The sequence below is a fragment of the Acomys russatus genome, chromosome 5 (genome assembly GCF_903995435.1).
Source record: "Acomys russatus chromosome 5, mAcoRus1.1, whole genome shotgun sequence".
NCBI classification, from domain to species: domain Eukaryota; kingdom Metazoa; phylum Chordata; class Mammalia; order Rodentia; family Muridae; genus Acomys; species Acomys russatus.
In genome coordinates this window covers 67630529-67653945 of record NC_067141.1, presented here as the reverse complement: position 1 = coordinate 67653945, position 23417 = coordinate 67630529, and the positions used below count along the sequence as shown (strand labels likewise).

The following is a 23417-nucleotide window of genomic DNA, read 5'->3' as shown; positions in this document are numbered from 1 at the left end:
GTTACACCAACAACGTATTCCTGAAAAGGCATATGCAAATCAGATGCATGCTAACCCAGGCACATTCCCCAGAGACTTTCATTTCACCTCAGAGTTGCTTTATCGTCATGTTTGATTGATGTTCAGTGGACAGTGGCTCCAATGTTGCAACTTGAAGTTTTTCTGCCCCTTTCCCCAGGCTCTCTGCCAAGTGCTTAATCATGTGTAAACAAACCTTTAAATGTACTGGAGACCTCCTGATTAAAAACAGCTCTGGGGTGAAACCTTCTGTAAAGTATATTCTGTGGAAAGAGAAAACTGCCCTACCTGATATTTGGAGAGCTGGGAAGTTCATACTGCACACTTTCTCAAGCTGAGAATTCCCTGTTATAATCTCTCTGATCAGTCAGTTGACTTTGACAGGAGTGTCGGCCTTTCGCTAGCTGCAGAGGACTGCACTGGGACCTGGGGTGGGATAAATTAACCTAGAAGCTGAGACTGTCCAAAGCTCCTTGCATCGTAGTTTCTTAAGAAGGGCTTTGAGGATTATACAATCTTGCTCACTTTCTGGAGAGTTTCCACCTAATGTTCAAATGAATTTGTGACCCACAGGTACACCACAAAACTTATGCCAGAAGCCCTCAGTGAAAAAGCAGCCCAGGTCACATTTCTTACCTGTGGCTACCACAAGTCCAGGGGCTGTGTCCTTGCTGGAGATTCTTCCAGAGGAATATGGGTTTTCAGAGAGTTGCAGATGCAGGTGTAAGGAACAGAAGGGCTAGAACAAAGATGAAAAGCATTTCATTCAAGGAAACTCCGGCCATTATCTCACTATACCCTGGACTATAAAAGATGGGGCTTCTGGATGTGCATTCTGTAGGAACAGCAACAGTTTGGATGCTGAACTTCAGACTCATCTGCCTGATGTATCCAGCACTTCACATGAGAAATTATCCCAATCATATCTCTTTCTCTTTCTCTCTCTCTCTCCCAAATGCCTTCCCCACTCTTCTGCAGTCAATACAGCCTTCAAACTCTAGTTCATGGTTAGCTTTAGGAAGCCCCCTACTCCTTTCCTTCACAGAAGGTGACACGTGCCCTTCCAGGGATGATGGTAACCACCAAACCCTGCTTATTAGAGCTCGGAGGGACCACCAGGGGGAAAATGCCTGATCTAGACCAGCTTCCCAGCTAGTTTCTTGAGCCTCTATATGTTTGTATATTTTGATCTTGCTTATAATTTTACTTAAAACATTTTAAGCCATTATCTGAAATTCACTGACCACTGATCTGCTCTCCATTTATTTTCCTATGTCCATTATAGAAAAGGTTTTGGTGAAATATAGAGATAATCCTAGGAAATAAAAATAAATATGATGAAAGCAAATTGAGATAAAGAGAAAAATTAGATGAGGAGTGTAAGATGAAGCAACATCAAGGTTTAACAGCAAAAAGAGAATATATCAGCCAATGATTGCATGAGCTGTTCCAATGGGTAGGTAGCCATTTGTATGACATTCCTAGTATTCAAACCAAAGTCACAACAAACACTAAACAAACCAAAGTATAGAGACAGATTGAAAATTACAAAATGGTAGTGGCCTTGCCTCCCATAGACGTGACTATATCTTTAGATTTTAATGCACTGTCTAGAACTCACTTGGCTTGCAAAGGTCTTTGAGTCAAAGGCAGAAGACAATTTTTGGCTCAGGACAAACCCAGTTGCGTATCTGAGATCTTAGAATGACTGCAGGCATTCGCAAACAGGGAACTGATGATTATATTATTGTTAACTATCTTTCTTTATCACTTTAAGTTGAGGCACTTTGGAGTAGATATGCCCTCTTAGATATCATGTCCTCCACACTATCTGCCTCAATATTTTCATAGCAAGGACCTTCAAAAATCTAACAGGTTAATTGGCAATTCTGTGTAGACAATCCTGAGTTTCCAAGGTAATCTTTGTTTACCTTTAATCTACTTAGCACTAAACAAACTATCAGTTAACACATGGGCTAACACTATTGAGTCTTGTTTTGGACTTTTAATGATAAGTACAGACTCATTCTTTACTTCTTTCTTTTTCCCATTGGCTATAGGATGGTAATTATTATAAATCAAGGCCCATGCAATTCACTAAGTCTTCCATTCAGTTAGAATAGTGGTCTGAGCCTGTAGCCCTGTGCTCACACTATTGCTCAGCACCAGCCAAGTTCCTAAGACCTAATGACAGAAGCGAGCCCTTGATACAACACCCCCAGGGATGTGACCTGCCCTGTGAGCTCCACATGGGGCCTGGATAACTGACCAGTAAGCAGTGCACTGGGTTTCCTCTCAGGTCCACATCTGGAGCTTGTAGTAGACGCCAATCCCTGCCTTTGTTGTAAGTGATGTACGTCTTCACCTGCTCATCCACCTTCTTGTTTGCCAGGAATATCCCCTTGATACCTGCTACCTAGGAAAAAGGTGAGAGATGGAGAACCACGATGGGCCAGAATGACAGTAGCCTTCGAGACACTCTGAAAGAATCACCAGCATCTTACATGGAGTACAAAGGAGAAGAAAAGGAATGCAGTAAGGAATGTCACATTCCCCCAAGGTCTCTTGTTCTCCTTTGTACCCTATACCAAATCCCTACCGACTCCCTCCCATCTTACACGTCAGAATTTCACCACTTTGCCTGTCTTTGTCTTTATTCCAGAGAATATTATTTTAAATCAACTATTAACAGTTCCTCTGAGAATGACTGAAGGGTTTACCCCTTCCAGAGAGAGTTGTTTTAGCTCAAGGGATTCCAGTAGGCAGGTTTTGATGACACCAAGGGAGCACCCTTTATGGTGTCCACCAATACCTCTTAGAAGTAAGGTAGACATTATGTACCATACGCTCCATCAAAGAGAGTTCACACCTCTGGCTCGCTGTATAAGTTTGTACAATTTATAAATCATCTTTAGGTGACTTTAAAAATCAGTGGTTTATCTTCTTTTCTCTATTTGGCTGACAAATATCCTGGAAGATATCACAGAGTACTCTTGCCAGAGATCCTAATGTACTGGGATTTTCATGCCCTTATACTTTAAAGGAATAAAGAACACCACTGCAAAACAAGTAGCTGGACTTGATTTATCAATTACATGCACCCTATGCTGAGTGAAAATTCCACTTAAACTTTTATTCTACATGCTGGAAAATAGACAGAGGCTTAGAATTACAATGTTGTATAACAGAGACTCATGACTGTAATTGCCAGCATATTCCAAAGCCAAAACCTAAACAAGATTGTGTGTGTGTGTGTGTGTGTGTGTGTGTGTAAAATAAAATACTGTGTGTGTGTGTGTGTGTGTGTATTAAAAAACAAGATAGCATGTATGGGGGTTGTATGTGTGCATGTGTGCTGCATGTGTGCCCTCCAGTAGAAATTTGTATACACACACACACACATACACACACAGACACACACACACACACACATGTGGTTGAATAGCAGGGTTGCTGGATGTGTTTTGATTGTCAATTGAGCCAGATTTAGAGTCCCGATGGAAAGACATCTCTAAATATACACTTCAGGGTGTTTCCAAAACGATTTAACTGAGGAAGGAAGTTCCATCCTGAATGTGGGGATGTGTTATTCCAGGGACTGGGGACCCAATCTGAATAGAAGGGAGAAAGCCAGCTTTTTTTTTTTCATCTATCTCTGCTTCCAGACTATGGGCATGATGCAGCCAGATGCCTCAGCTTTCTGCGTCCATGGCTCTCCCACCATGCAGCCAAGTTGCATGGCAAAATAAGCCCCTCTGTCCTCAAATTGCATTTGCCAGGTGTTTGTTACAGCAACAAGAAAAATAACTAATACACCGGACAACACTGAGATGTGTGGAAGTTCCCATTTTCCTTAGCCTCCATTCTTCAAGGATGGTGGTTCATTGAAATTCACCACAGCTCTCTGAAGGAACAGCAATGGGAGGCAAGGAGAAGTTTCACCAAGGAAGGGTATTTTTGTTTGTTTGTTTGTTCTCTTCTCCTAAATGACACACTTTAGTTGATGAACTAAGGGCTTTTTATAGTTTGTTTGTTTTTTTTTTTTTTTTGTAGTAATCTTACTGGCTTTGGAAGAGAATACCAACCCAATAAGACAGACAAAAAAGCCTCAAACAAATGAACAGAGAATGTCAGGAGAACAGAACTATCCAGAAAGAACAGCACCTGAGGAATTTGACAGGGAGCCAGGAATGGACAGGACAGATGGTTAGACTGTTACCTTGAGCTGAAGGAGGAGGCAGAGGATGTGTGTAAATACGATGAGCCTCGGTGTGCAAGAAGCATGAGTCCTTAGCTGTACCCTTCCTGTCACAACAGGTTCCAGTCAGTGTATTCTGGGAAAACTCAGTGCTCACACATTCCCAGACAGCCTTGGTATTTTTTAAAGGTTAATTTCACTTATTTATTTGTATGTGTGTAAGAAACTATGTGTAGCATGTGTGCATGAGCCTGGAAAGGGCATCATATACCATGAAGCCAGAATTGGAGGCACTTTCTTGGTGCCTGTCTTGTTAAGTGGTACTAGGATTTGAACCATTATCCTCCTGACAGCACAACATCTCTCCAGCTCCCAACCTCCCAACATCCATCGCCAAAGGCGATGACTACATCTGGCTGCCTTCCATTCTCTCTAGAGAATGTAATCTTACATTACTTTCTGTAGAACCCTCTTACCAAAGGCAAGCCTTTTCTGGTGTTCCCTCTGGCCACAAAGCTGATCTCATATTTTCTAGTCTCTGAGAGAACTCTCTCCTAAACCAGTTGCCTCCCTGCAACTCACACTCGGGGCCTAACTGTTTACTTCCTGAAAGAACATGACCAGGTCAGACTCTGAGTCCATGAGCCACTGTTGCTAGAAAGGGCCTGTGACATCCTTCCCTGGAAACAGGAATGTGAAAACACACAGAGGATGAGCATGTTAAGTAAACAAAATGTGCTTGTTCCATTTCCCTGATGAGAGCACCACTCACCATTAAGATGGTCAACTTTTATGAGTCACACAGAAAAGTCGAACAATCACAACCAAGAGAAAACACAAAGCTGAAGTATTGGAGGTAGATCTGGCATATTTTGATGCTAATTAATGCTTGCTGTCTTTATACCCCAAAATGTTGGTAACCTTGCCTAAGAACTTACCCCTATTAGACTAACAAAAAACCAACACACTCTCTATAACTTTGGAGCATCATCTTCAGCCTTCTGGCCCAAAATATCTGACAGACATATTTGTGAGGCAGGAACTATTGAGGACTTGTTTATCCTGTCTTGGCAGAGTTTGGCTGACTCTGCCTGCATCCAAGCTTGCCCTCTTTTAGGCAGAATTCTGTCTGTGGAAGAAAGGAGGACATTTTGCCCAGTGGCAAGGAGGTTCTTTGATGCTAATCATTCTCTTTGAGGTAGGCTGGGTGTTGCCAGGAGTTAACCGATCTCATTGTCAATGAATCTTTAAAATAATAAAAACATTTTAAAATGCCATATTCTGTATGTCTCTGAAGTTTTTGAAGACCTTGTCTAAACAAACTGTCTCTGTCATCTTGTTTGGGAAACTGCTAACCTGCAGCCCGTGTATACTCAGGAAATTAATTTTATTCCTTCTCAGGTCTCTGAGGGGATTGAAGACCAGACAGTTTAGTTTAACAATCAGGCTTAGTTTTTTAGGGATTAAGATGTTTTTAGATCTAGATAGATGTTTTAAGTTGATAAAGTTGAGATATAATAGATATTTATTTACATTCACAATTTTTTGGGGTTTTGTTTTTTGTTTTTTTTTTTTTATTAATTTATTCATATTACATCTCGATTGTTAGCCCTTCCCCTGTTTCCTCTCATTCCTCCCTCCCTCCCACGTCCCCCCTTCTCCCCTATATATGCTCTTAGAATATTGAGTCTCTTCTTGGTAACTTGCTATCCTTCCTCTGAGTGCCACCAGGTCTCCCCCTCCAGGGAACGTAGTCAGAAAAGGGGCACCAGAGTTTGTGTGAGAGTCAGATCTCACTCTCCACTCAACGGTGGAGAATATCCTGTTCGTTGGCTAGGTCTTGGTAGGGGTTCGAAGTTCACTTGCCTTTTTTCTCCTTGTCTGGTGCCTTAGTTTGAGGAGGACCCCAGGACCCAGATCTGCCTGTCATAAAGTTCTTCTTGTAGGTTTCCAGGACCCTGTGGATCCTACTATTTCCCCATTCTTCCATGCTACTCTCATCTCAAGTCTCAATAGGATGTCCTCTCCTCTGACCCACTTTCTTGGTAAGTAAAGTTTTTCATGGGATGTATTCCTTGGACTAGTGTTTTGATATAAGTGAGTATATACCATTTGTCTCTTTTTGCTTCTGGGTGAACTCACTGATTGTGATAATTTCTGGATCAATCCATTTGTCCACAAATTTCGGGAATTCCTTGTTTTTAATAGCTGAGTAGTATTCCATAGTGTAAATGTAGCACAGTTTCTTAGTCCATTCTTCTACTGAGGGACACTGAGGCTGTTTCCATGTTCTGGCTATTATGTATACAGCAGCTATGAACATGGTTGAGCATATGTCCCTGTTGTGTGGTAGGGCATTTTCTGGGTATATTCCAAGGAGTGGGATAGCTGGGTCTTGAGGAAGTCCTATTTCCATTTTTCTGAGAAAGCCCCAGATAGCTTTCCAAAGTGGTTGTACTAGTTTGCATTCCCACCAGCAATGAAGGAGTGTTCCTCTCTCTCCGCATCCTCGCCAACATGTGGTGTCTTTTGAGTTTGTGATCTTAGCCATTCTGATGGATGTAAGATGGAATCTCAGTGTCATTTTGATTTGCATTTCTCTGATGAATAATGAGGATGAGCGTTTCTTTAAGTGTTTCTCGGCCATTTGATATTCCTCTGTTGAGAATTCTCTGTTAAGTTCCAAGCCCTTTTTCCCAATTGGGTTGTTTGGTTTTGTGGTATTTAATTTCTTCAGTTCTTTATATATTTTGGATATTAAACCTTTGTCAGATGAAGGGTTGGTAAAGATCTTTTCCCAGTGTGCGGGCTGTCGCTTTGTTCTACTGACAGTGTCTCCTGCCTTACAGAAGCTTCTCAGCCTCATGAGGTCCCATTTATTAATTGTTGACATTAAGGCCTGGGCTGTTGGTGTACTGTTCAGGAAGTTGTTTCCTGTGCCTATATGTCCCAGGCTCTTCCCCACTTTTTCCTCTAACTGAATTAATGTCTCTGGTTTTAAGTTGAGGTCTTTAATCCACTTGGACTTGAGTTTTGTGAATGGTGACAAATAAGGGTCTAATTGCATTTTTCTACATGTAGACATCCAGTTAGCCCAACACCATTTGTTGAAGATGCTATCATTTTTCCATTGAATAGATTTGGCTTCTTTGTCAAATATCAAGTGAGCAAATGTGTGTGGATTCATCTCTGGGTCTTCAATTCGATTCCATTGATCCATCAGCCTATTACTTTGCCAGTACCATGCTGTTTTAATTACTGTTGCTCTGTAGTACAGCTTGAGATCAGGTATGGAGACTCCTCTGGAGGATCTTTTATTGTATAGGATTGTTTTGCTATTCTGCATTTTTTATTTCTCCATATGAATTTGACCAGAGAACTCCTACAACTGATAAACACCTTCAGCAAATTGGCAGGATTCAAAATAAACTCAAAAAAGTCAGTAGCTTTCCTGTATACAAATGACAAACAGGCAGAAGAAGAAATTAGGAAAACTACTCCCTTCATGATAGCCACAAACAATATAAAATATCTAGGAGTAACTCTAACCAAGCAAGTGAAGGACTTATTCGAAAAAAACTTTAAACCTCTGAAGAAAGAGATTGAAGATGACATCCGAAGATGGAGGGATTTACCTTGTTCGTGGATCGGGAGAATCAACATAGTAAAAATGGCCATCTTACCAAAAGCAATTTACAGATTCAACGCAATCCCTATCAAAATACCTACAAAATATTTTGAAGATATTGAAAGATCAATTCTCAAATTCATATAGAAAAATACATTCACAATTTTAGACACACCAAGATAGGAAAGATGTTTTCTTCAAGACTGTCAAATACAAATAGCCAAAACAGTAAGAACGTAACATTTATATGATTCCTGATTGTTCCATGGTTCTTCTTGCTGGAGGTAATTTATTGTATATATGTGTAATGATGTAAATGTATGTGTAAAAAATATTTAATAAAAAAATCCAACATACCTGGGCAGGCAAATGGGAAAGGCATGGCTAAGGTTCTGGGCTTCATAAGACAGAGAGAATCTTGGGAAATAGAAGGAGATAGGAGCAAGGTGGAGAATCGCCATGGGATAGAAGAGAGCCATGTGGCCCAAAGAAGGGACTCTGAAGTTCCACAGGGAAAGAAATGCAGAACAATAGCAAGAATTTTGGCATTAAGGATGGGAGGTAGCCCAAATAGAAATTATAAGAAGTAGATGGAATGGGATGGAGACTGGGAGTTATTGGAAGATAGCTTAGGAGATAATATCTGCCTTGCCACAGGTAAAGGTTCATTTTAAGATACATCAAGTATCTGTGCTCTCATTCATTGCTAGAGAGTTAGAAAATGCTGCCGTAATAATAATTAGCCCAATAATAAACATTTATTAAGCCTTTCTTCTAAACTAACCACAACACTGTAGGCAAGAGGTATTTCCATGGAAATCTCCAGAAGCTGGACACAATACCACAGCAATCTCCCTACTGTCCTGAAAACCCCCAGGACATTACATTTGGGTGTAGATGGTTTGTGGTTTGAGCATCATTTCTGGGATGTTTCTTGCCTTCCTGTCTGATTTAGGTAAATAGATGATCAGTTTGATCCAGTTAGCTACTGGATCTTTCAGGCCAAGAACTATCTCTCTTTGGTTGCAACCCAAGTTTGAAATAGATTCATTCCACATCCTAATATTCGTGTCCGTATCTATGTATTTGGAGACATTCATGTGCACACTTTTCTGACAGAAAGGAATCATCAGTACTTCTTAGTTTTGCTGTACCGAGTGTGGCAGAATTACACTCAGGCTTCATCCGAGGAAGCACATGGCATTCCGTTAACTTTACCTATTCTTTTTCCAAATGTAGGGTGAAATCATTAGTATGGCTGCTGCTGGTGTTCCTGCAAGTCTAATGAGAAGCATACAACTCTCTGTTGTAGCATGGCTTTATTCTTTGGGCAAATATGATCACCATCTTAAAGATCACCTTGGCTAGGTAGCCATGGCTGCTAGTTGAGAACAGCACAAAAATAGCTAGGTGTATTGTAATGTTAACAGACTACCAACAAACCCTGAAAGGAGAAGAAAGAAGAAAGTGTTACAAGACCCTCAGCTGAAATAGTAGCCATTATTCCTTCCTGCCCTCCTATATGTGTAAGTGATCTTGGAAGATGCTCCAGTACATAGGAAGATTAAGTGAAAGGTTGAGTCCACAATGCTGTTTGCATGAAACCATCACTTATGAGGAAATGGAGCTTTGTGGTGACACAGCTGATCCTGGAAATAACCTTTGACTAGTGCTATAAATTTACAGATTCTCCAAGCTGGACTTTGTTGGACTCTCACTTTTGATGCCCTATCTTGGGTGAACAAACATTTGGATTCATCGCCCCAGGAAAAGTTAGTGAAATTGTATCGGGCTGGCAAGGCTCACTTCCCCTCTGGGCATCAGATTGAGGTGCAGAGGGACACTGACTGCAGGTCCCTTGGCAGATCATGGTGTCCAGGTGGTATGTTCATCTGTTGGCCATGTCCCTGTGACCTCAGGACAAGGAAACTAGGGATCTGCTGAGAAAAAGCAATTAGTATGATCTGCCGAGGGCTGTCTTTAGTATCAGAACTACAGTAAGGGTCTGACAAAGGTCAGTGCAGGGGAGAAGCCCCTGTGGAGTTTAGAAGCAGCTGTCCATCTGGACCAAGAATGGTCACTGAAGGTTATAAAAGTAGATAGAATAGAGGGCAGGCACTAGAAACAGATAGGCAAAGAAATATTAATGAATAGACAGAAAACTGGGACACGGGGGCTCACTAAAGGAGTTATAGTTTCTCTGTCCATGTAGAGAGTTCAAATAAAGTCACTAGAGAAGTGAAAAATGAACGAACAAGTGATAGAAAGCACCCAGACTGTAATCAGAATGGTTAAATGCATGTGAGCACATGCATGCATGCACACACATGCACACACACACACACCAACCTGATAATACCAAGTGTTGAGAAATGTGTGAAACAGTGACAATACTCATAGCCTTAAAAATGATCTGCCACTTTAAAAAAAACTTTGATGGCCTAATGAACATATATCTATATTTAATTTGGCAATAATTTCTTTACGTTTAAGGTAATGTTCCTGAGGATATTTATAGATGTTTCAATCACAACCATACAAAACTGGAAGCAACAACCTAAATGCTCTTAGTCTGATGAGGACCAGCTCCAGCACACTCCCAGAATGCAGTGCAGTAAACATGAACACTGTACCACACCACTCTGAGATGCATTCTTCTAGGCCAGGGGAAGCTAGACTCTACAGTTTACATTCGATATTATTCTACTAAACTTCTATCTACAAAAGGCAAAGCTGGAGTCTTGAAGAGGTCAAGCGGAGGTTTCTCAGTGGGAAAGGTTGCTACAAGGGTTGAGTATGTGCCAAAGGCCATATTGCGATTGTGAAGTTAGTAATACAACTGCATGTAGCTCTCAAAACCCACAGAGACATATACCAAAGCGTGTGTGTTAAATTACACATGAATCATGTTTCTTAAAATCATAAGAAGTACAAAGATTAGATGGAAAAAGCTGATTTTTTAGCCAGACACTGGCCACAGATGGTTCTTAGGTATGTAGCCAGCTAGAAAGAGTAAGAGCCTGTTTGCATTTTACTGAGTTTTAATCAACATTAGCTTGAGCTGATAATCAATTTGGTTACGGGAAAAGAATATTCATAGGTATGTAACTCTCCTTTACCTACAATAAATTTAATGAAATATAACTATATCTCAACTACTTCAAGTACATGATTTGAGATGGGTTGGAAGTATGAAATATAACAGTTTTCAGACACAGTATGATAAAATATGCTTTTTTTCTCTTGCATATATGTGAAAAAATAATGTGGATTTTTTTACTGAAATTGAACAAAATACTACAATTAACTGCATCTGTTCAGTTTTAAAATAATTTTTAAAATTTATTCACATTACACCCCAATTTTATAGGCCCCTCCTTCATCTCTTCCAGGTCCTACCCTCCTTCCCTCTGTGCCCCAACCTCCCTTCCCTAGTCCTCAGAAAAGGGGAGCTCTCCTCCCCTATCATATGACCCCAGCCTATCAAGTCTCATCAGGATTGCCCATATCCTCTTCCTCTGTGGCCAGGCAAGGCTGCCCAGCCAAAGGAAAGAGATCAAGAAGCAGGCAACAGAGTCCATGTCAGAGACAGCGCCTGCTCTCCATGTTAGGTGACCCACATGGAGACTGAGCTGCCTCTCAATTACACCTGGGCAGGTGGGGTTAGGGGAAGATGTCTAGGTCCTCTCCATGCGTGGCCCTCAGGTGGTGTATCAGTCTCAGTACCACAATTTCTGTATCCATTCCTTAGCTGAGGGACATCTCGGTTGTTTCCAGATTCTGGCTATTCCGAATAAAGCTGCTATGAACATAGTTGAAAAACGTCCTTCTTGTGTGGTGGAGCATCTTTTGGGTATATGCCCAGGAGTGGTATAACTGGGTCTTGGGGTAGCACTATTTGTAGTTTTCTAAGAAAGCACCAGATTGACTTCCAAAGTGGTTTTACAAATTTGTACTCCCAACAGCAATGGAGGAGTGTTCCCCTTTCTACACATTCTTGCCAGCATGTGCTGTCACTTTGTTACTTGAGTTTTTGATCTTAGCCATTCAGGTCCTTTTGATATGTGTTTCCCTGATGACTAAGGATTTTGAACATTTCTTTTAAGAGCTTTTCTGCCATTCAATATTCCTCTGTTGAGAATTCTCTGTTCAGCTCTGTACCCCACTTTTTAATTGGATTATTTGGCTTATTGGTGTTTAGTTTCTTGAGTTCTTTATGTATTTTGGATATTAGCCCTCTGTTGGATGTAGGGTGTGAAGACCTTTTTCCAGTCCGTAGGCTGTTGGTTTGTACTGTTGACAGTGTTCTTTGCTTTACTGAAGCTTTTAGGTTTCATGAGGTCCCATTTATTAATGGTTGATCTTAGAGCCTGAGCTGTTGGTGTTCTGTTCAGAAAGTTGTCTCCTATGACGAGTTCAAGGTTCTTCTGAATTTCTTCTTCAAACAGATTTAGTGTGTCTATTTTATGTTGAGTCTTTAATCCACTTGGATTTTAGTTTTGTGCAGGGTGATAAATATGGATCTATTTGCGTTTTTCTACATGTAGATACACAATTAAACCAATACCGTTTGTTAAAGATGCTATCATTCTCTCACTGTATGGTTTTGGCTTGTTAAAAATCATGTGTCCATAGGTGTATGGACTCATTTATGGGTCTTTGATTCAATTCTATTGATCAACCAGTCTATTTCTATGCCCCTACCATTTTTTTCATTACCGTTGCTCTGTAGTATAGCTTGAGATCAGGGGTGGAGATTCCTCCAGAAGATCTTTTATGGTACAAGGTCGTTTTAGTTATTTTGGGATTTTTGTTTTTTCATATGAAGTTAAGAATTGATCTTTCAAGTTCTGTAAAGAATTGATAGGGATTGCATTGACTCTGTAGATTGCTTTTGGTAATGGCCATTTTTAGTATGTTGATCCTCCTGATCCACAAGCTTGGGAAATATTTCCATCTGCTACTATCTTCTTCAGCTTCCTTCTTCAGAGACTTGAAGTTTTTTTTATACAAGTCCTTCACTTGCTTGGTTAGAGTAGCACCAAGATACTTCATATTATTAGTGGTTATTATAAACGACGTAGTTTCCCTAATTTCTTTCTCAGCCTGCTTTTCTTTTGTATACAGGAGGGTTACTGATTATTTTGAGTTCACTTTTTATCCACCCAGTTTGCTGAATATGTTTATCAGATGTAGGAGTTCCTTGGTAGAGTTTTTGCTGTCACTTATGTATACTATCATATCATCATTGCGTAGTGATAATTTGGCTTCTTCCTTTCCAATTTGTATCCCCTTGATCTCCTTTAGTTGTCTTATTGCTCTAGCTATGATGTCAAGTACTATAATGAAGAGATATGGAGATATCCCTCATTTCAGTGGAACTGATTTAATTTTCTCTCCATTTAGTTTGATGTTGGCTATTGGCTTGCTGTATGTTGCCTTTACTATATTTAGGTATGTGCCCTTTATCCCTGATCTCTCCAAGACTTTTAACATGAATGGGTATTGGATTCACTAAATGCTTTTCCAGCATCTAAGTAGATGATCATATGGCTTTGTTCTTTAAGTTTGTTTATATAGTGGATTAGACTGATGGATTTTCATATATTGAACTACCCCTACATGCCTAGGATGAAGCCTACTGAGTAATGGTGGATGATATTTTTGTTGTGTTCTTGGATTTAGTTTGCAAGTATTTTATTGAGTATTGTTGAAGCAATTTCATTAGTGGAATTGGTATAAAATACTCTTTCTTTGTTGGGTGTTTGTGTGGTTCAGGTATCAAGGTGACTGTGACCTCACAGAATGAATTGGGTAATGCTACTTCTGTTTCTATTTTGGGGAAGAGTTTGAAGAGTATTTGTATTAACTTTTCTTTGAAAGTCTGGCAAAATTCTGCACTGAAACCATCTGGCTCTGGGATTTTTTTTTGGGGGGGGGGTAGGGGTTGGGAGACTTTTGATGACTGATTCTATTCACTTAGTGGATATAGGACTATTTAATGTGTTTACTTGATCTTGATTCAACTTTGGCAAGTGGAATCTATCAAGAAAATTGTTCATTTCATTTAAATTTTCAAATTTTGTTGCATATAGCCTTTTGAAGTACGGCCAAATGATTCTTTAGATTTCTTTGATGTCTGTTGTTATGTCTCCCTTTTCATTTCTGATTTGTTGATTTGGATAGTGTGTCTCTGCCTTTTAGTTAGTTTGTCTATCTTGTTGATTTTCTCAAAGAACAAGCTCTTAGTTTCTTTGATTTTTTTGCATTATTCTCTTTGTTTCTAATTTATTGATTTTAATCCCTGATTTTTATCATTTCAAGCCATTTCCTCATCTTGAGTGTTTCTGCTTCCTTTTTTCCCTAGAGCTTTCAGGTGTACCATTAAGTTGCATGTATGTGATGTCTTAAATTTCTTTACAAAGGGACTTAGTGCTATGACCTTTCCTCTTAGCACTGCCTTCATTGTGTCCTGGAGTTTTGTACCTTCATTTTCATTGAATTCAAATAAGTCTTAATTTCTTTCTTGCATTCTTTTCTGACCCAGTTATCACTGAGTAGAGAGTAGTTCAGTTTCCAGTCATATGTAAGCTTTTGTTATTTCTGTTATTGATGATAACTAGCTTTAGTCCACGGTAGTCTGATAAAATGCAAGGGATTATTTCAATATTCTTGTATCTGTAGAGGCTTGCTTTGTGACTGACTATATGGTCAATTTTGGAGAAGATTCCATGAAGTGCTGAGAAGAAGGTATAACCTTTTATGTTTTGGTGAAAAGTTCCTTAGATGTTTGTTAGGTCCATTTGATTCGTGACATTTGATAGTGTCATTATTTCTCTGTTTATTTTCTGTTTCATTGATCTGTCCTTTGGTGATAGTGGGGTGTTGAAATCTCCCACTATTAATGTGTGGGGATTGATGTGTGGGTTAAGCCTTATACATGTTTCTTTTACAAATGTGGGTGCCCTTGTATTTGGAGTATAGATGACCAGAATTGATATGTCCTCTTGGTGGAATTTTCCTTTGATGAGTATAAAGTGTTCTTCTTCATATCTCTTGAATAATTTTGGTTGAAAGTCTATTTTATGAGACATTATAATGGCTACTCCAGCTTGCTTCTTGGGTCTGTTTGCTTGGAAAGTTTTTTTAGCCCTTTACGCTCAAGTAATGTCTCTTTGTGGCTAAGCTGTGTTTCGTGTATCAGAAGAATTATCAGTCCTGTTTATGCATCCATTCTGTTAGTCTATGTCTTTTTATTAGAGAGTTGAGTCCTTTGATGTTGACAGATATTAATGACCAGTGATTGCTAGAATCTTTTATTTTGATGTTAGTTGTGGAAGTATGTTTGTGTGACTTCTCCTTTTGGTTTTGCTGTAGTGATTTTATTTATATCCTGTGGGGTATTTTGGGGAGAGGGTGTGGTTAACCATCTTGGGTGGGAGCTTTACCTCTAGCATCTTCTGTAGTGCTGGGCTCATGCATACATATTGTTTAAATTTGTTTCTGTCATGGAATATCATGTTTTCTCCATCTATGATGATTGAAACTTTGCTGGATATAGTAAGATACAGTAGGCTGGACTGGCCTCCATGGTCTCTTAGGATGTCGTCTTGAAAGATGTCTGCCCAGGCCTTTCTGACTTGTGATCTCTGCTGAGAAGTCAGGTGAGATTTTGACAGTTTTGCCACTATACATTACTTGCCCTTTTTCCCTTTTTGCATTTATTTATTTATTTATGTTCTCTACATTTAGTGTTTTGATTATTATGTGACAGTAGAATTTTCTTTTCTGGTCTAATCTATTTGGTGTTCTGTAGGCTTCTTATATGTTTATAGGCATCTCTTTTTTAAGATTGGGGAAATTTATGAGCCTTGGAGCTGGGAATCTTTTCTTTCTTCTATTCCTACTGTTCTTAGGTTTTATCTTTTCTTGGTGTCATTGATTTCTTGGATTTTTTTGTGTGTCAGGATTTTTTTAGATTTAACATTTTCTTTGATGGATGCATCTATTTCTTCCATGTATCCTCTATACCTGAGATTATCTCCTCCATCTCTGCATTCTGTTGGCAATTCTTAGCTCTGTAGTTCCTATTTTCTTCCCTACGTTCAAGATTTCCTCAGTTTGTACTTTCTTTATTGTTTCTATTTCCGTCTTTAGATCTTGAACCGATTTTCTTCATCTGTTTGCATTTTCTTATAATTTTTGAGTGATTTATTCATTTCCTCTCCAAAAGCCTCAAACTGTTTGCCTGTACCTTCTTGTTTTTCTTTAAGGATCTTATTCATTTCTTCCATTATCATTTTCATAAGCATAGATTTAATGTCATTTTCTTGTGTTTCAATTGTTAGTGGATCTAGGGATGCTTGCCCTAGAATAACTTGATTCTGAAGGTTCCATATTGCTCTGATTTTTATTAATTGTGTTTTAATGCTTGTCTCTAGCCACCTGGTTGTCTATTGCATTGGCTGGTAGATCCTGTTGCCTTCTGGAGTTCTCAGGGGTGCAGGAAGAGCCCTAGGTAGAAAGCTGGATGTTCCTGCAGGGTGCAAATGGTCAGACTGGTGGTTAGTTCTCAGGGACTTGCCTGTGGCTCTCCTCAGATGTATGACTTTGAAGACAAGTGGGCTCCTCATGAGCCTGGGGACCTTCCTCTCACCAAGGAAAGTCCTGGACTCAGCTGCCCTGCTACTAGATTTCTTGTTCCAAGGATAATGAGGTCCTAATGCCCAAACACTGTGCTCAGACACTGTGCTTACTGGACACAACCATTTCGGGGTACCTGTGAGCTTAGAGGATGGGTTGAGCTTTGGAGCAGTGGCTGGGGTTGTTTCCGTTGTTGGATCTGCACACCTGGCACAGTGAACCTGGGTTCCTGAATTTGGAACCTTTGGAGCCACAAGCCACCAGCACCTGGAAGGTATCCACAGAAGGTAAGGGCCTATGGCCTAAGGTATCCACTCCATGGGAGAGTCCAAGGATACACCCATGAGCTTCCAGTACCTAGAAGGTATCTGCATGTCAATTGGGGCCACACCACTCCAGGACCCAGTGGGAATGAGTGTGTGGCCTGAGCCTGAGGCCATGCTGGTTGGATCCTGGGAGTTTTTCCTTGATGTTTAGCAGGATGATCTGAGGTTGGGCCCACTACTTTCCCTCATTGTGGGCTCTTGTTTCACTTGGGAAACACAAACATTGGGGTTTTGCAGTCCACAGCATGGCCTGTCAGTAGTTCTATTCTCAGTTTAGATACTGTGTGCACTCTGTGCCACCATCTTGGATCTCCCGTCTGGTCATGTTTTACTTTAAAAATTTTGCTGTAATAATTTTGAAGTCCATATATAGCTTGTGGGATTTATTTTGGATACAAGGGTCTCATTATGTAGCCCTGGCTGGCCTGGTTGTCTCTGTTTAAATAAGCCTTCCCTTGAACTCATGAGAATCAGCCTGCCTCTGCCCAAGGGTTGGGATTGAAGGCATAACCACAATGCCAGGCACCAAGTTATGTATTTATTGTAGTTTACAGTATCAGCCTAAGGCAATACAGCTAATCTGATATTATTGGAAGAAGTTGGAAGTTGAATACTTAATATTACCAGGAAGGATCAAAGAAGATTAACCTGACCAAGAGTTCATAGCTCAATTGTGGGTTCTGGAATGGATATCTGTGGGAATATTTTTAGGAATATGGATAAAGCCCACAATAAGATACTGTATGAAAAAATTGTCAGAATACAAGTAAAAACACTCACACCATACTGAATTCAACCGATTCACCATCAACATCAGCCTTCTTTTAAAAGAGTAGGCTGTTGGCACCTTGAAGAGACCGATGATGGTTTGACCATCTGACACTGCTCTCCTCTATGCAATAGAGATAATGTACTTTGATGCTGGAATTAGAGAATGAATTAGCTAGTGAACGTCCATAACTGGAGATCACTTTACTGGATTAGTCCTCAAAATCATGTCAGCCTCTTCTGGTTAGAGGGAGTTCAGGGGAGTTAGTCAACTGCCTTCTGCAAGGAACCTTGGTGTCAAGGCTAATTAAGGAAACCCCTCCTGTTATTTCTCTCATTGTCTCCTCTCTGCCGTCAAGCAGCATGAGAGATTCATTGGGAAGATGGAATAATGCACCTGCAGCTGTAAATGGTCAGTGTAGACACAAGCCGTCCAGTATCTGGCAGTTTCCTAAAAGAATCTCTCTTCTTTCAGAGAGGAGAAACAGCTGTGATATCTGATTACATTATAAAGTCACAAATTAACCTGGATCAACACAGGTGTAAATATTTGCTGATGATGTAAGTGGAAGAGAAATCCAGAGTGAATGCCCATCTCTGTACCAAGTATGTGTCATCTGTACTAGTATCTTTCTAACCTTTATCCCCACTACTCCACAGAGCCAATCAACCGTCTATGAAAATGGATCTCTACTTATTTGACTTTAGCCCCCTACATCCTCTCTTCAGCAATCCATCACTGAATCTTTAAGATGCTACAAATTTCTTAATTAGAATTCAACTTCTTCCTGTATGACCCCCCACAAGCTAGGAGATTGTTGTTTCTAATACAAGGTGGACTGTGGTCTCCATCCTATGAGGACCACATATGCTTGTCCAGTAGGTTGTCATTACACATCAGACCTCACAACACCAGGCAAAACACATTTAGTTAAAGTCTATGAATTTAGCTGAATTAAACAAGAAATTTACTCCTTTTCCCAGCTGCATTACTCAAGGGCACTTGAAGTCCAAAAGAAATATATTGTCTTTGCTAACTGGCCATATGGTTCCTATTCTCACTCTCCATGTATAAGAATCTCCAGTGAAGAAGGTTAAATCCTAATGACCCCTAGAGACCAATTAAATTGAGCTTTATCTCCAAGCCACAGAGTCTATCTCCAAGTGCAAAACAGCATCATCCATTAAAAATCTTCAATATGGTCATGGTCTAGATAATGTCAGGCTCCAATTTATTCACTTATTACTAAGTGTCTTCTAGAATCTAAAATCTAATCAATTATCCAGTTCTCACCCATGTCTCTGACAAACATTATTCTGTAGAATTAGGATGGTTAGCATACTTTATGAAAAATTTAACCTGTCTGTCTAACCCTTGGCTCATACTGTTCTTAACATTTGGGGTGGATTGCCTTCTCCAATGCTTCCTTCAGAGGGTACTGATGGGACTGATAAGAAAATAGATCACTCAGAGAAAAAGAACTGGGCATAATACAGCTGATCATGATCTTCATTAGCTTGGCATCCACTTGAATAATTTATATGTGCTCACTGCACCTCACTGCTGTTCAGAATCACACTTCCAGCAAAGAATGTTTGATTCACTATTTTTGCCTAGGGCTAAATGGATGAGTGCAATTCTGGGGTACATCCTCTTATATAATAATTAAATTGGTAAGTTAAAAACACAATATCAAAGAAAGAAAGAAAGAAAGAAAGAAAGAAAGAAAGAAAGAAAAGAAAGAAAGAAAAAGCTATGACCTCCATTTGTTTTATTTCTCTCTTCTTCAGTTAGGGTCTAGTTTTGGGAAGGTAAAATAGGTTAGTTGCTTACTGTGCTATCCAAACCCCAGCAGACCAGAATACAAGCTTGCTGAAGGCTCTGTATTGAATTTGAACACAGAGTATAGACATAATCAACCGTGGCAAATTGAGTGGAGAGCAGGTTCACAGAAGGTGCTTTAAAGGCACTGGCTTGCCTAGTATGACTTTCTTCTCTATGAAAGCAGTAACACCATGCATTTTCCCCCAGAGACACAGAAAATACAAGACCAACTTCAGTGGTGAGAAAAAATTACATGGATCTCGGTATATTCTTCATACTGATTCATGCCCTGCTTCAGATCAGCATCTCAAGATTCTAAATCACCAAGGAAACCCATACTCACTGATTGGACAGCACAGAGGCAAACTCACCCATCGTGTCAAGAACAAGAAGAGAAAAATAGAGATTTCTTGCTCTTTTCCTTTTATTTGTCTGTCTGTCTGTCTATCTACCTATCTATCTAGCAGAGTCTTTCTACGGAGCCTAGTCTGGACTTGAACTCATGATCCTCACACCTCAGCTACTTGAGTGTTGAGATTAGAGACTGACACCATCGTTCCCAGATTGTTTTTTTTTTTTTGGTTTTTTGTTTGTTTGTTTGTTTTTTGTTTTTTTGTTTTTGTTTTTTTTTCCTATAAAGTCATCTGCAGTAAGATCTGCATTTGGGTCAGAGTAAGATCTGCATTTGGGTCAGAGGATACGCATGAATAATCATCCTTAGAGTCTTCCTTGTACAAACAGGAAGCTGGAATGCCCGAATCTTATTGATATTCCTCCAAACTGTGCCTGAGTATGTAACTTATTGTTAATAACAAAGGTCTCTTTCTGTCTCTCGATTAGGTTAGAGGTAAAAAAGTGTATATTTATCAAAGTTATCTATGTCACTTGGACTTTGCTACCAGTCTTCACAAATCTAGGAAGAAACCTGGATATTTCCTCAACTAAGCCTTTGTTGTTAAAGATAATTATTTCAGACTTGCACAAGATGAAGGCAGTGGACAAGCCAGTGTAGCTGAGGGTGGGTCACACAAGCTCCCAACCCTGGCCAGGTTGCTGTTGACAAACCAGGGTTGCTAGGGTAGGGAGATTCACTTAATCTAGGAACGCAGTATGTGATAAGCTGACCATGCAGCAGTGGATGGTCCCACACTTGTGCAGCTAAGGCCAGCACTAACTAGATTCAATGGAATATGAAAAAAAGTAGAAAATAAGACATAATGTTGAGAATGGGATGTGAGGTCAGGGACCTTGTAGTAACTAGGTGATGAATAAGTAGCCAACTCGTAAACCAATGACAGATGACAGAACTTGGCCAAACACTAATAAAAGGCCAAAGTGCAGGACTATGTACCAAAGGTCCCGTTACGCTTCTATTCCAAAAAGTCACCTTTACTTCAAAGACAGGCAAGTCCACCAGAGCAAAGCTCACCCAGGGCATCTGAAGGCCCAGCTCGAGCGGAATGAGCTCACTCGCCACAATCTAAGTGGCTTTAACCACCAGCCACATAAGACACACGCTGCAAGATGAGCATCTTGCACATCTCTAGGATAATTCAGGCCGCCCCACCCTTTCTCTTTCCAGTGCTGTCAAAGGTCAAATACTCACTTAAAGACATAAGGAAGCATCCCTTCACTAGGGATTTGTAACTAATTGTTCTCTAATTTCTATGTAGAGTCGTGTGGATTCCTAGGGGAAGTGTCCTTAAATGATATACCTAATTAATATATATATGTGTGTGTGTGTGTGTGTGCATATTATATATGATGAAATAATATATAAATTCATCATATTTTATACTTTCATATATTATATATGAAATATATACATTCTTTATTTCATCATATATGTGTGTATGTATGTGTGTATGTATGTATGTGTGTATGTACGTATGTATGTATGTATGTGTGTATGTATGTGTATGTATGTATGTGTGTATGTATGTATGTATGTATGTGTGTACGTACGTATGTATGTATGTATGTTTGTGTATGTATGTATGTGTGTATGTATGTACGTACGTACGTATGTATGTATGTATGTATGTATGTACGTACGTATGTATGTATGTATGTGTGTATGTATGTATGTATGTGTGTATGTATGTATGTATGTATGTACGTATGTATGTATGTATGTGTATGATACACTCATATCAAGTCAAATTTTTCATGGTATCAGGCTGTGGCATTGGTCTCTTACCAGTTATTCTTCAATTTTTTCTTCTTTTCCTCCAAACTTTATATATGCATCATTTAAAAAATAATTTCTGCATGTGCACAGTATACTTTTCTTGAGAAAGGTACATAATAAGAAGCATGGAGCTCTGAAAGTCTACTTAAGACATCCTTTATGCAGTGTGACTTCAGTTCTGCATGCTCACACACGTGAGGACACTGACTTTCCTGAAACAGTTGGTCCCTTGCATATACCGTACCACTCATCTCCCAATAACGTCTCTACACAGACATTTTTATCTTTATTCCTCTGGCTTTGGGGGGCAAAGAGGTTACATCTCATGCCTCACGATGCAATTGCCAAGTGAAATAGCTGGGGTCGAACTTGTGCTTATAAAGTCAAAACACGTGAAAGAAAGAAGGTCAATCCAGAGAGGGATCATTTTGCCTACATACCTCATATAATTCAATAATGATGTTTCCCATTAGGCCCCGGCTGCTCTTAATGTTCTCCATAGCCAGAGTAAAGTAGATCCCACGTGTGTCTGAGATGTAGAGGTTGTAGGTGTCATTCTGGTTCCATTCTTGGACAGCTGCAAACACTTGGTTCTCATCTGTGCTGATTATGTGCATGTCCTGTAATGAGACAGAAGGGCCCGTGAGAAGGTAGACTGCCACAGCTCTTCCCCCTCTGGGACCTTGGGTAATTACCATGACTTGTGAGCTGGTTGAGGAAAATCTTGAGTTATAGGCAGCGTTAAGCAGCTCTGTGTTGGACTAAGGCTGTAAATCATGAGCATCGTGATTTCTGTTCTGTGCTAAGTGACAGCAAGATGGCTGCGAGGGGCTTTAGTGGGTACCATTTCCTACGGTTTCAAGGGATTCATCCCTGCCCGTTTTTTATTTTTATATCGGAAAGTTAGTGTTAGTGCTAATAGAGGCATCTAGCCTCCCAGGTGGACAGTCACACACACGGAGCAGCAGGCCCTGTCCTATCTTTTGATCCTCTCCTACAGTGTTAAGCCTTGCAGTGTAATGCTTTCCTTTAGAATCTTCTGGTCAAATGGGTGGCATAGAGGCAAGTGAGTCTGGCTATAGACCTCCAGTCTCACACAGCGGCGTGAACGTAATGTATTGTCCAGGAGTCATTGTGCGTTACTGAAGTGAAGCTAAGACAGCCTGCTGCAAATGAGACGAAATTATGCTCGGCCAGTAATCACACTCAACCTGGAATGTGGTGTCCTGGGTCTTTCTAGAAGCACTGCTGCTGCGAGACAGATGACTGGCAACTCTATCAACTGCTATGAATTTCAATTTTCTCCCTGTGGAGTGAAAATAAAAGCACCCAGTATTTGGGCACTATTCTGTCATTCAAATGTTTTTTTTTTTTTTTTTTTTCAATTAAAAGTCAAATAATCCTACGGTTAGAGGTAGTATAATCATTACCACGTTCTGGAGCAAGCTAAAGCACACAGCAGTTCATCAAACTACTCTAGATTTCCCAGAGAGTAAATGACAGAACTAGATTGTGATGATTTGGGGGCCTGACTCTGACATAATGGTGAGCTTCATTTGAATGCATAGTTTGTAGATCAGTGGTTTTCTTCTGTTCTTTTTTTTTTTTTTTTTTTTTTTTTTTGATGTTATTCATCTTTCATATATTATATCCTGAGCTCAGTTTCCCCTTCCACTCCTGCAACTCCCTTCCCCTCTTCCCTCAAATCCACTCCTTCTCTGTTTTCCTTCAGAAAAGAGCAGGACCCCTAGGGATATCAACCGAACACAGCATAGCAAGTTACAGTAAGATTAGACACACACTGTCGTACCAGAGCAAGT

At 40.0% G+C, this 23417-nt stretch overlaps 1 protein-coding gene across 1 annotated transcript in view; it reads right to left on the bottom strand.

The window, feature by feature from the left end:
- Sorcs3 (sortilin related VPS10 domain containing receptor 3) overlaps positions 1-23417 on the bottom strand; it is a 623313-nt gene that overhangs the window by 100290 nt on the left and 499606 nt on the right. Inside the window, exons 9-11 of the mRNA XM_051146759.1 lie at positions 22038-22217; positions 2288-2434; positions 655-757 (exon numbers count right to left, since the gene is read on the bottom strand). Of these exons, the coding sequence (XP_051002716.1) occupies positions 655-757; positions 2288-2434; positions 22038-22217 (430 nt within the window). The remainder of the gene's footprint in view (positions 1-654; positions 758-2287; positions 2435-22037; positions 22218-23417) is intronic.